Genomic DNA, 12948 nt, shown 5'->3' on the forward strand with positions numbered 1-12948 from the left:
CAATTTGGTGCCCAATCACAGACCAGCACGGTACTGTCAAATTCATAGCCCTCTACACCCACTGCATGCCAGCCTTTAATTATTCACATTCTTAGAAAGCGCATGGACAATTTTGCACCCATAACAAATCAATTTCTACTCTGAAATGGGCACAGCTCAGCAAATAGTCTCTATTTCATCGTCGCCTGCAGCTTGGCATTCTATCTCATTTCTGTCATGAATTATTAATTTTAATATTCTCATTTGTCATTGTTCAGTGGTATTTTTATTCCTCAAAGATAACGATGATTCTTTTGACGATGAAGTAACACACACGTTGCTAGCTGTCTTGATAACAACGAAGCTAACACCTTAACAATTCTGAGAGATTATCAGATCTTTGTGGATGAGAGTAGAACCATATAATTACCTGTGGGGGTACACGGGAACCAACATCTATCGGCTTTCTTTCACACCTGCCAATAATCTTAGCCAATATTCAGTCGACCAATCGACAAACGGAGCTTACTTAATCTACAGGTCAATATCACGATAATCGGGGGGGTTTAAAATATATCTGTCCCCTAGTTTAGGTTTGAACATAAATTGTCAGCATTTTGCCATGTAATTTAAACATAATTTAAGTCATTGATGTAATCCAACATTTAAAATAAAATAAAATAAAAATCAAAAATCAAATCAAATTTAATTCACCAGAATAAATTATATCATTTTTCCTGATACAATAAACTTCATCCACATTTTATAATCATAATTCAATTATTTTTAAGATATATCAAAATAATATCATGCTGGGGGTATTTGCATATCTTGATAATCTTAATGCCTTTTGAAAAGAAATGAAAAAAAAATCATGTTTGGTTAACATTACTTAAATCCTGAAGAATGTTTTTCAACCAGTAATAAATTTAAAGATTTTATTCTTTATAAAAAATGGTAAATAAAAAAACTAGTTCACATTTAGATTTTTTTTTCTTAATTTTTAATTGTTTCTTTAACCATTTTTAACAAAATGAAAATACTGCAAGTTTGTATGTGAAATGTTACTTTATAACACAATTAAAAACAGTGAAAGAATTATAGCATATACTAATTACATACATTTATATTGACACATTTTTTTCTGTGTGATATCTAATATCAAGTATATTGAAATTTTGCCAGCTATTTTTTTCTCCCTGTTATCATATTACATTAAACTCAATGAAGCAACTGCAAGAACTATATTACATGTAAATAACCTATGGAAATTTAGGTTGAAAAACAAAAATACATCTTAGTGGAAATATATGTTTCATTGCGATCAGAAAATTTAATAGATTTAATTAATATTATATCCTTTAAATAGATGTAACATGGGCTATTAGACATTTTATTCCACAATTGTGCCCAATGCTTCACATCTGGTTAAATGGATAATTCAGTCTAAAAGAACGTTAAAATTTGTACATATATCAGAAAAAACTTAGTTCTAATGGAAATTAGATCAATCGGTTTTACTGTGATATACCTGAAAAGCCCATGGTGGTGACATGTGTGTAGATGTTCAAACTCGCTCGCTGTCCGCCATTACACATTGTGGTCGAACTTCTTGTATGCCGAACCCTGTCCCTTGCTCGTAGAGTAATGCAACTGTTGTCTAGAACCGCTCAAATCACTCTGACAGTAGTATGTTTACCTTATTAGGGGAATTATCTTGTCTAAAAATCATTTTATCACCTTCTCAGTGGTTATGTAGTTTATTTGTTTAAGGTACAGCGCCCATATTGTACCTGCTTAATCGTACTGATCAACGATTTGATATTACAACGATATTAATTAAAATACTTATCAATGTCGTGGAATTTGTCAATGTTTTAGGTTATATGTTTCATAAGAAATGTAGAACAATACATTTATGCTATATTTTGCTTCTTGGTTATGTAAAACAATTAGCCTGAGTGAATGGTCCCTTTAAGAACATGTCTGTTCAACTCTCTAACCTATCCTGTGGTTTAAAACAAAACTTACAGTCTTAATATGCCTCTGGTAAAGTATGTTTTAGTCACATCCTTGGAGAATGGACACTTTTAGTTTGTCAACTAAGCATAGCATATCCTTTGTTAGAGGACACTGTCAATTATATTAGACCCCTTCGCAACATCAACATATCCTTTATTGAAGGACACTTTTACAACGTAATTCATCTTAAAATGTAGAGGCCACTTTAGTGTGTTAAGTTCCCTCTAACACATGCCATGGTAGAGTTTGTACTGTAGTTTCTTGTGTATATGTCCAACAAGGTCAGAGCCAGTCTGGGTACCCCTACTAACTAGGACAGCAGAAGTGATCAATAGGTGCTGGTCAGATCCACTCTTGACCATCACCACCAAATCTTCATTCTCACAATATCCTGGCTCTTTTTTCAGTTTTTTCACAGCTGGCATTAAGTTTTGATCATCTGATGAATCTTCAATATTGTGTCCCAGAACTCTGTGAGGGACTGACGGCTTTCTTTTATGTGATGGACGCACATAAGGAAGAAATTCTGATGCTGCATTTCCTTGTAAAGTTCCTGTCATGTTTGATATCTGACTTGAATGGATATCATCATGGTTGATCAAAGTTCTGATAGTACTCTCACTTTTATCAGTTTGAACATTTACTCTAGAGGAGTCACTTTCTTTAATTGGGCTACCACAAGTTGTCTCAACAGAAGATAAACTGGACAGACTACGGTAACTGAATGGAAAGTTTTCATCAAGAATTTCTGATTCATAAATGAAAGGAAAGTTGCTTATTCTATCGGAAATGCTCCTTGAGGTTGTATACTGAGAACTAGGAGCAGACAACTCCGGAACATCAATAATCCTACTGATGTCCTTGTCCCGCATGTGTTTCTTCTGATAGAGGCGGACCATGTTAGCCTGCCTCTGTTGACCTGTATAAAGACTCGGTAGATCTGTCATACTCTTCATTCTACTAATGAGAGAGGAGGATGGGTCATCAGCTACACCTAAATCCTCTTCACCAGACAATCGTCTATTTCTGTTACTTGATAATTCTGCAAGTTCACCTCGATGACCTTGAACCTGACTTGACATGGCCTTGAAGTGACGAACATATTCTGAAAGCAGACCTGTCCTTTCCTTTATGACCCTTTCACTGATGCCCTCACTATACAAGGTCACAGCCAAGGTCACAATACCAGAATGACCTGTATAATGACCTTCAAACCCAGCATCCTTCATCATAGAGCTTGTATATGAGCCCAGCGTGTTCTGGCCTAGAGGCTGGACGGAGAATCTGATGTCACCATGGCGATGAGACTCCAGTGGTTTGAGGTAAAAGTTTCCTGTGGGTCCAATAGCCTGAATGTATTTGAGGAATATTTTGTACACAGATATATCACGATCAATGTCATGATGTTTTACAGATCGGACTTTCCTCCGATCGTTTCCAGAGCCTTTAGATGAATTTCCATTGAAAACAATGAACTTTCCATCACTGTCTGTCCCAAATGTGTACTGTTCCACACGTAAGTTTCTATGTTCCTCGCGGGCTCTCACACCAAACACTTTACAATTGTAATAGTAGACCGCTCGTGAAAGACCCAGCGCAGTGTCCATGTTGAGGACGCGTTTTGTCCACAGCATTCTCTCTTGGTCCTTAGTAATTGGCTGTGACTGTTTCTTGTCTGTTTTGATACCCATATCTTCTGAGAGCTTCATTTGTGATTTGAGAGTATGCTGGAAATGATGAAAGTTTAGATTTTTTGAATCTAAAAAATTAAGGTCAGGTCGTTTGAGTACAAGTCTGACAAAACGTGATATTCCAGCACAAAGGTTATGGAGAGAGTCCTTGGGGTAACGGTTCCCATCTTTATTCCTTACTTCCATTACAAACTTACATAGGAAGCTATCAAGGATCTGTGGCTGCATGGATCCAAACTGCTGGACGGTTGGAATTTTAGCCGGGCCGAAACCTGTGGCGGCATTTCTCACTTCCGCCCATGTGTTCCATGTATTCACAGTCCAACTTGTATTTTTACGGAGCTGCTCCGGAACGAAATCCTGGATGGATCTCTCAATCTCTTTCAACGGAACATACTGCAGTGCACCCTCCATCATTCTAACATAACGTATGACTGTATGAGAGATTTGCTGCCCCCTGGTACCTATTTGGAGGCCTTCTGGCTGATTTGTGTGGGATCTGGCACTATGTCTGGTCCCCAAGAATGCAGGGATGCGTTTAAATAAAATCTATCAGCATTGAATACACCGTTACAAGTTCTGCTCAATTTACAAGAATGATAACATGACACCCTCGGACAGATACTATAGGTTAATTAAGGGTCATATTATATGGCACCATAATACCGTACCTCAATCAATGTGAAAGGTAACGCATTCTGCTTGCCCTCTGCCAGTATAAGGTTACAATGTTACCGCACAACATTCAAAATCTACCCGATTCCCACGCTTTGCTCAATCGACATGTCAGATTTGAACCGAAACTTGTTCTGGGTCATAGTCAGACCGTACCTCAATGAAAGCTCCCCATAGGAAGATCAATGCTAAATTTGAAATCATATCCTGAGAAAAAAGAATATAGACCGTTTACATAGGCCCTACAATAATATTGTAATACAATTAGTCCTTATCTCTAATCAGCGTGAAAAACAAGCAGCTATAAGACTTTAAACACTAAGGGTCAAACGGATCTCTGTGTATAGGTGGGGTTTAAACGCCTCAGATCGTGGCTAATTATCGCGATCAACAAAGTATTTATTAGTCGGGTCAGTGACGACATTCAAACAAGTTTTTTAATTTAAGAAATAAATAAATAATTAAGGTTGCTGATAAGAAATGTTTACTATTTTATCTCTGACAAGATTTTATTTATTTATACCTACCTGTAGTGTCAAAGTTTGTGGGAACATGTTTGGCGTTAAGACAACCCCTTTATCTATGCCTGTCATTTAATCTAAACTCTGGTTCTTTTTAATTGTGATAATTATTTTGGACCTTATCAGAATAAATGTATATAAAATTGTGTATAATCAAATTAAACATTTTCTAAATATTACTCAAAATTTATATATTTACATTAATTTAATTAATTAATATTTTCTAAATATTAATTGATATTCATCAGATATAAAAATCACTTTGAACCATATAATGTATTAAATAATGTATAAATACATTTAATTTTATTTAATTCATAAAAAACACTGCAAATTGCAAATATATTAAAGTTAATTAAAACAATTTGAAATTTAAAAAAAAAAAAAAAAAAAATTAAATTAAAAAAAATATTACAATGATAAATATGTATATACATTTTATCAAAGACTTAATTGATTATTTATAAACAAACAAAAAACCCAATATTAACATAAATTAAAATTTATCGTTGAAGATGCTCCACCGCCGACAGAGCATAAATGATATTGATCATTTGAACAATAATCAGTGTTTAATCGTGTATAAATAAGTCTAATTATCACAAAAAAAAATAATATAAAATAATTTATTTTGCCTTTGGATGTGCGCAAACAGTACTTCATTCCATATAGGATATAGTGCCACGGAATTTTTTCGGGATGCACTTAATTATTTTGCATATTTTTAACTTTAAGTTAAATTAGAAACTCAAACTTTTCAATGGTGGTAACGGTGTAAAGGAAGTAACTTTTGTAACTGAAGAAAAATACCAAATTGTCTGCTGCTGTTTTTGATAGTCAAAAAATACCATTTGTCAGCGGTGGAGCATCTTTAACAAACAATATCAATATTTGCTGATATGAAAAATAAATGCAAAACTGTTATACACACACTAAAATTTCCTAAAAATACTACCAAACATTAATGATGTTTTCTTTAAATATTAGAAATATTAATCTAAATAAATTAATAATTGAAAAAATTGTTTGAACATTTAATTCAATTCCATCAAATTATCTGTGGTAAATTTTATTCAATGCAATGTATGACTCATTCATTAAAGTCTCTCTGACTACTGATTCTAAAGAAGTATTTTACACTAAAATCATTTCATATCAATATGCTGATTCTAATAATATTATTTTCACAAAGTAACATGAAACAGATCAAGGTATTGTTTGATGTTTGGATGTTGAAAGCGTTGATATCATATTGGTATTTATCCGTAATCAGTGTAGTAATTTATCCATACATCAATGGTCAGTTTATAACTGGACAATGGTCTAAATGGATTAATCATGTAACAGGAAGGTAAAGTCATCAATCTAATTGACCATCAAATGTAATCAACATAAAATGACCACAGCTTTTACGGCCCAATATCAAACAACCCATTGCTAAGGTAAAGGCTGTTAGCCTTGAAGACATGGACCTAACAGATGGTATGTGATCAAAATAATTGACCAGTACTCTGTTGTGAATAAAAGCTTAATCATTTGTAAAATATATCTACATAAAAAGCTAATAAATGTGGTATTGTGTATATTTTATTTGCCCATTAGCTGTTGCAGGAGATAGTTGTTTGCTTCCAACGAAACACAAAACAATAAGAGCCACACTGCTATTTATATTCTCAGGCTTTAATCATCTCCAGTTTGATGTTTGTATAATAGCCTTAATCATTGTTTTATATTGTATTGTTTGGAATCTGCCATATGGGACCAAAGAAATTCCAGCAAAATGTTTTGGATTTGTATGAGTAGTTTTTACCTTCAGAACAAAAATAACCTTTGTTAAGGTGGTCAGGTAGGAAGTTTTAAGGTGGTCAGGTAGGAGGTGTTAAGGTAGTCATGTAGGAAATGTTAAGGTGGTCAGGTAGGAATGTTAAGGTGGTCAGGTAGGAAGTGTTAAGGTGGTCAGGTAGGAAGTGTTAAGGGTCAGGTAGGAGGTGTTAAAGTGGTCAGGTAAGAAGTGTTAAGGTGGTCAGGTAGGAAGTTTTAAGGTGGTCAGGTAGGAGTGTTAAGGTGGTCAGGTAGGAATGTTAAGGTGGTCAGGTAGGAATGTTAGGTGTAAGGTGGTAAGGTGGGTAGGAAATGTTAAGGTGGTCAGGTAGGAGGTGTTAAGGTGTCAGGTAGGAATGTTAAGGTGGTCAGGTAGGAATGTTAAGGTGGTCAGGTAGGAATGTTAAGGTGTCAGGTAGGAAATGTTAAGGTGGTCAGGTAGGAAGTGTTAAGGTGGTCAGGTAGGAAGTGTTAAGGTGGTCAGGTAGGAGGTGTTAAGGTGGTCAGGTAGGAAATGTTAAGGTGGTCAGGTAGGAAGTGTTAAGGTGGTCAGGTAGGAAGTGTTAAGGTGGTCAGGTAGGAAGTGTTAAGGTGGTCAGGTAGGAAGTGTTAAGGTGGTCAGGTAGGAAGTGTTAAGGTGGTCAGGTAGGAAGTGTTAAGGTGGTCAGGTAGGAGTGTTAAGGTGGTCAGGTAGGAAATGTTAAGGTGGTCAGGTAAGGTGTTAAGGTGGTCAGGTAGGAAGTGTTAAGGTGGTCAGTAGGAATGTTAAGGTGGTCAGGTAGGAAGGTGTTAAGGTGGTCAGGTAGGAAGTGTTAAGGTGGTCAGGTAGGAATGTTAAGGTGGTCAGGTAGGAAGTGTTAAGGTGGTCAGGTAGGAAGTGTTAAGGTGGTCAGGTAGGAAGTGTTAAGGTGGTCAGGTAGGAAGTGTTAAGGTGGTCAGGTAGGAAGTGTTAAGGTGGTCAGGTAGGAAGTGTTAAGGTGGTCAGGTAGGAAGTGTTAAGGTGGTCAGGTAGGAAATGTTAAGGTGGTCAGGTAGGAGTGTTAAGGTGGTCAGGTAGAAATGTTAAGGTGGTCAGGTAGGAAGTGTTAAGGTGGTCAGGTAGGAATGTTAAGGTGGTCAGGTAGGAAGTGTTAAGGTGGTCAGGTAGGAAATGTTAAGGTGGTCAGGTAGGAAGTGTTAAGGTGGTCAGGTAGGAAGTGTTAAGGTGGTCAGGTAGGAAGTGTTAAGGTGGTCAGGTAGGAAGTGTTAAGGTGGTCAGGTAGGAAGTGTTAAGGTGGTCAGGTAGGAAGTTAAGGTGGTCAGGTAGGAATGTTAAGGTGGTCAGGTAGGAGTGTTAAGGTGGTCAGGTAGGAGTGTTAAGGTGGTCAGGTAGGAAGTGTTAGTGTCAGGTAGGAATGTTAAGGTGGTCAGGTAGGAAGTGTTAAGGTGGTCAGGTAGGAAGTGTTAAGGTGGTCAGGTAGGAAGTGTTAAGGTGGTCAGGTAGGAAGTGTTAAGGTGGTCAGGTAGGAAGTGTTAAGGTGGTCAGGTAGGAGTTAAGGTGGTCAGGTCAGGTAGGAAGTGTTAAGGTGGTCAGGTAGGAAGTGTTAAGGTGGTCAGGTAGGAAGTGTTAAGGTGGTCAGGTAGGAAGTGTTAAGGTGGTCAGGTAGGAAATGTTAAGGTGGTCAGGTAGGAAGTGTTAAGGTGGTCAGGTAGGAAGTGTTAAGGTGGTCAGGTAGAAGGTAGGTGTTAAGGTGGTCAGGTAGGAAGTGTTAAGGTGGTCAGGTAGGAAAGTGTTAAGGTGGTCAGGTAGGAAGTGTTAAGGTGGTCAGGTAGGAAGTGTTAAGGTGGTCAGGTAGGAAGTGTTAAGGTGGTCAGGTAGGAGTGTTAAGGTGGTCAGGTAGGAAGTGTTAAGGTGGTCAGGTAGGAAGTGTTAAGGTGGTCAGGTAGGAAATGTTAAGGTGGTCAGGTAGGAAGTGTTAAGGTGGTCAGGTAGGGGTGTTAAGGTGGTCAGGTAGGAAGTGTTAAGGTGGTCAGGTAGGAAGTGTTAAGGTGGTCAGGTAGGAATGTTAAGGTGTCAGAGGAAGTGTTAAGGTGGTCAGGTAGGAAGTGTTAAGGTGGTCAGGTAGGAAGTGTTAAGGTGGTCAGGTAGGAGTGTTAAGGTGGTCAGGTAGGAAGTGTTAAGGTGGTCAGGTAGGAAGTGTTAAGGTGGTCAGGTAGGAAGTGTTAAGGTAGGTGGTCAGGTAGGAAGTGTTAAGGTGGTCAGGTAGGAAGTGTTAAGGTGGTCAGGTAGGAATGTTAAGGTGGTCAGGTAGGAAGTGTTAAGGTGGTCAGGTAGGAAGTGTTAAGGTGGTCAGGTAGGAAGTGTTAAGGTGGTCAGGTAGGAATGTTAAGGTGGTCAGGTAGGAAGTGTTAAGGTGGTCAGGTAGGAAATGTTAAGGTGGTCAGGTAGGAGGTGTTAAGGTGGTCAGGTAGGAAGTGTTAAGGTGGTCAGGTAGGAGTGTTAAGGTGGTCAGGTAGGAAGTGTTAAGGTGGTCAGGTAGGAAGTGTTAAGGTGGTCAGGTAGGAAGTGTTAAGGTGGTCAGGTAGGAAGTGTTAAGGTGGTCAGGTAGGAAGTGTTAAGGTGGTCAGGTAGGAAATGTTAAGGTGGTCAGGTAGGAGTGTTAAGGTGGTCAGGTAGGAAAGTGTTAAGGTGGTCAGGTAGGGTGTTAAGGTGGTCAGGTAGGAATGTTAAGGTGGTCAGAAGTAGGAGGTGTTAAGGTGGTCAGGTAGGAAATGTTAAGGTGGTCAGGTAGGAAGTGTTAAGGTGGTCAGGTAGGAAGTGTTAAGGTGGTCAGGTAGGAAATGTGTTAAGGTGGTCAGGTAGGAAGTGTTAAGGTGGTCAGGTAGGAAGTTGTTAAGGTGGTCAGGTAGGAGGTGTTAAGGTGGTCAGGTAGGAAGTGTTAAGGTGGTCAGGTAGGAAGTGTTAAGGTGGTCAGGTAGGAAGTGTTAAGGTGGTCAGGTAGGAAGTGTTAAGGTGGTCAGGTAGGAAGTGTTAAGGTGGTCAGGTAGGAACGTTAAGGTGGTCAGGTAGGAATGTTAAGGTGGTCAGGTAGGAAGTTTAAGGTGGTCAGGTAGGAAGGTGTTAAGGTGGTCAGGTAGGAATGTTAAGGTGGTCAGGTAGGAATGTTAAGGTGGTCAGGTAGGAAGTGTTAAGGTGGTCAGGTAGGAAGTGTTAAGGTGGTCAGGTAGGAAGTGTTAAGGTGGTCAGGTAGGAAGTGTTAAGGTGGTCAGGTAGGAAAGGTGTTAAGGTGGTCAGGTAGGAAATGTTAAGGTGGTCAGGTAGGAAGTGTTAAGGTGGTCAGGTAGGAAGTGTTAAGGTGGTCAGGTAGGAAGTGTTTAAGGTTGTCAGGTAGGAAGTGTTAAGGTGGTCAGGTAGGAAATGTTAAGGTGGTCAGGTAGGAAGTGTTTAAGGTGGTCAGGTAGGAAGTGTTAAGGTGGTCAGGTAGGAAATGTTAAGGTGGTCAGGTAGGAAATGTTAAGGTGGTCAGGTAGGAGTGTTAAGGTGGTCAGGTAGGAGGTGTTAAGGTGGTCAGGTAGGAGGTGTTAAGGTGGTCAGGTAGGAAGTGTTAAGGTGGTCAGGTAGGAAGTGTTAAGGTGGTCAGGTAGGAAGTGTTAAGGTGGTCAGGTAGAAGTGTTAAGGTGGTCAGGAAGGAAGTGTTAAGGTGGTCAGGTAGGAAGTGTTAAGGTGGTCAGGTAGGAAGTGTTAAGGTGGTCAGGTAGGAAGTGTTAAGGTGGTCAGGTAGGAAGTGTTAAGGTGGTCAGGTAGGAAGTGTTAAGGTGGTCAGGTAGGAAGTGTTAAGGTGGTCAGGTAGGAAGTGTTAAGGTGGTCAGGTAGGAAGTGTTAAGGTGGTCAGGTAGGAATGTTAAGGTGGTCAGGTAGGAAGTGTTAAGGTGGTCAGGTAGGAGGATGTTAAGGGTGAGGTCAGGTAGGAAGTGTTAAGGTGGTCAGGTAGGAAGTGTTAAGGTGGTCAGGTAGGAAAATGTAAGGTGGTCAGGTAGGAATGTTAAGGTGGTCAGGTAGGAAGTGTTAAGGTGGTCAGTAGGAGGTGTTAAGGTGGTCAGGAAGGCAGTGTTAAGGTGGTCAGGTAGGAAGTGTTAAGGTGGTCAGGTAGGAAGTGTTAAGGTGGTCAGGTAGGAAGTGTTAAGGTGGTCAGGTAGGAAGTGTTAAGGTGGTCAGGTAGGAAATGTTAAGGTGGTCAGGTAGGAAGTGTTAAGGTGGTCAGGTAGGAAATGTTTAAGGTGGTCAGGTAGGAAGGTTAAGGTGGTCAGGTAGGAATGTTAAGGTGGTCAGGTAGGAAATGTTAAGGTGGTCAGGTAGGAAGTGTTAAGGTGGTCAGGTAGGAAGTGTTAAGGTGGTCAGGTAGGAGGTGTTAAGGTGGTCAGGTAGGAAATGTTAAGGTGGTCAGGTAGGAAGTGTTAAGGTGGTCAGGTAGGAAGTGTTAAGGTGGTCAGGTAGGAAGTGTTAAGGTGGTCAGGTAGGAAATGTTAAGGTGGTCAGGTAGGAAGTGTTAAGGTGGTCAGGTAGGAAGTGTTAAGGTGGTCAGGTAGGAAGTGTTAAGGTGGTCAGGTAGGAAGTGTTAAGGTGGTCAGGTAGGAGGTGTTAAGGTGGTCAGGTAGGAAGTGTTAAGGTGGTCAGGTAGGAAATGTTAAGGTGGTCAGGTAGGAAATGTTAAGGTGGTCAGGTAGGAACGTTAAGGTGGTCAGGTAGGAAGTGTTAAGGTGGTCAGGTAGGAAGTGTTAAGGTGGTTAGGGTAGGAAGTGTTAAGGTGGTCAGGTAGGAAATGTTAAGGTTGTCAAGTAGGAAATGTTAAGGTGGTCAGGTAGGAGGTGTTAAGGTGGTCAGGTAGGAAATGTTAAGGTTGTCAAGTAGGAAGTGTTAAGGTGGTCAGGTAGGATGGTGTTAAGGTGGTCAGGTAGGAAATGTTAAGGTGGTCAGGTAGGAGGTGTTAAGGTGGTCAGGTAGGAAATGTTAAGGTTGTCAGGAAGGAAGTGTTAAGGTGGTCAGGTAGGAAATGTTAAGGTGGTCAGGTAGGAAATTGTAAGGTTGTCAGGTAGGAAATGTTAAGGTGGTCAGGTAGGAAGTGTTAAGGTGGTCAGGTAGGAAGTGTTAAGGTGGTCAGGTAGGAAATGTTAAGGTTGTCAAGAAGGAAGTGTTAAGGTGGTCAGGTAGGAGGTGTTAAGGTGGTCAGGTAGGAAATGTTAAGGTTGTCAAGTAGGAAGTGTTAAGGTGGTCAGGTAGGAAGTGTTAAGGTGGTCAGGTAGGAAATGTTAAGGTGGTCAGGTAGGAAAGTGTTAAGGTGGTCAGGTAGGATGTGTTAAGGTTGTCAAGAAGGAAGGTGTTAAGGTGGTCAGGTAGGAGGTTGTTAAGGTGGTCAGGAAGGAAGTGTTACAGGTGGTCAGGTAGGAAGTGTTAAGGTGGTCAGGTAGGAAATGTTAAAGTGGTCAGGTAGGAAGTGTTAAAGGTGGTCAGGTAGGTGATGTTAAGGTGGTCAGGTAGGAAGTGTTAAGGTAGTCAGGAGAAGGAAGTGTTAAGGTGGTCAGGTAGGAAGTGTTAAGGTGGTCAGGAAGGAAGTGATTAAGGTGTCAGGTAGGAAGGTGTTAAGGAGGTCAGGTAGGAGGGTGTTAAGGTGGTCAGGTAGGAGTGTTAAGGTGGTCAGGTAGGAAATGTTAAGGTGGTCAGGTAGGAATGTTAAGGTGGTCAGGTAGGAAGTGTTAAGGTGGTCAGGTAGGGAAGTGTTAAGGTGGTCAGGTAGGAAGTGTTAAGGTGGTCAGGTAGGAAGTGTTAAGGTGGTCAGGTAGGAATATGTTAAGGTGGTCAGGTAGGAAGTGTTTAAGGTGGTCATGGTAGGAAATGTTAAGGTGGTCAGGTAGGAGGTGTTAAGGTGGTCAGGTAGGAAGTGTTAAGGTAGTCATGTAGGAAGTTGTTAAGGTGGTCAGGTAGGAAGTGTTAAGGTGGTCAGGTAGGAATGTTAAGGTGGTCAGGTAGGGAATGTTAAGGTGGTCAGGTTGGAAGTGTTAAGGTGGTCAGGTAGGAAGATGTTAAGGTGGTCAGGTAGGAAGTGTTAAGGTGGTCAGGTAGGAAGTGTTAAGGTGGTCAGGTAGGAAAGTGTTAAGGTGGTCAGGTAGGAAATGTTAAGGTGGTCATAGGAACGGAAAGTGGTCAGGTAGGAGGTGTTAAGGGTGGTCAGGTAGGAATGTTAAGGTGGTCAGGTAGGAAGTGT

General features: G+C 40.2%; 3 protein-coding genes across 7 annotated transcripts in view; 1 reads left to right on the forward strand and 2 right to left on the reverse strand.

Annotated features, from left to right (window-relative positions):
• LOC138336107 (activating signal cointegrator 1 complex subunit 3-like) overlaps positions 1-12948 on the reverse strand; it is a 332564-nt gene that overhangs the window by 99025 nt on the left and 220591 nt on the right. The window lies entirely within an intron of this gene.
• LOC138335395 (uncharacterized) overlaps positions 1-12948 on the forward strand; it is an 84045-nt gene that overhangs the window by 38200 nt on the left and 32897 nt on the right. The window lies entirely within an intron of this gene.
• Positions 1096-4867, reverse strand: LOC138335192 (uncharacterized). The gene has a single exon (XM_069284177.1). It carries the CDS (start codon positions 4107-4109, stop codon positions 2226-2228), a length of 1884 nt encoding a protein of 627 aa, XP_069140278.1. The 5' UTR covers positions 4110-4867; the 3' UTR covers positions 1096-2225.

This window comes from Argopecten irradians, chromosome 1, assembly GCF_041381155.1.
Source record: "Argopecten irradians isolate NY chromosome 1, Ai_NY, whole genome shotgun sequence".
Lineage (NCBI taxonomy): Eukaryota > Metazoa > Mollusca > Bivalvia > Pectinida > Pectinidae > Argopecten > Argopecten irradians.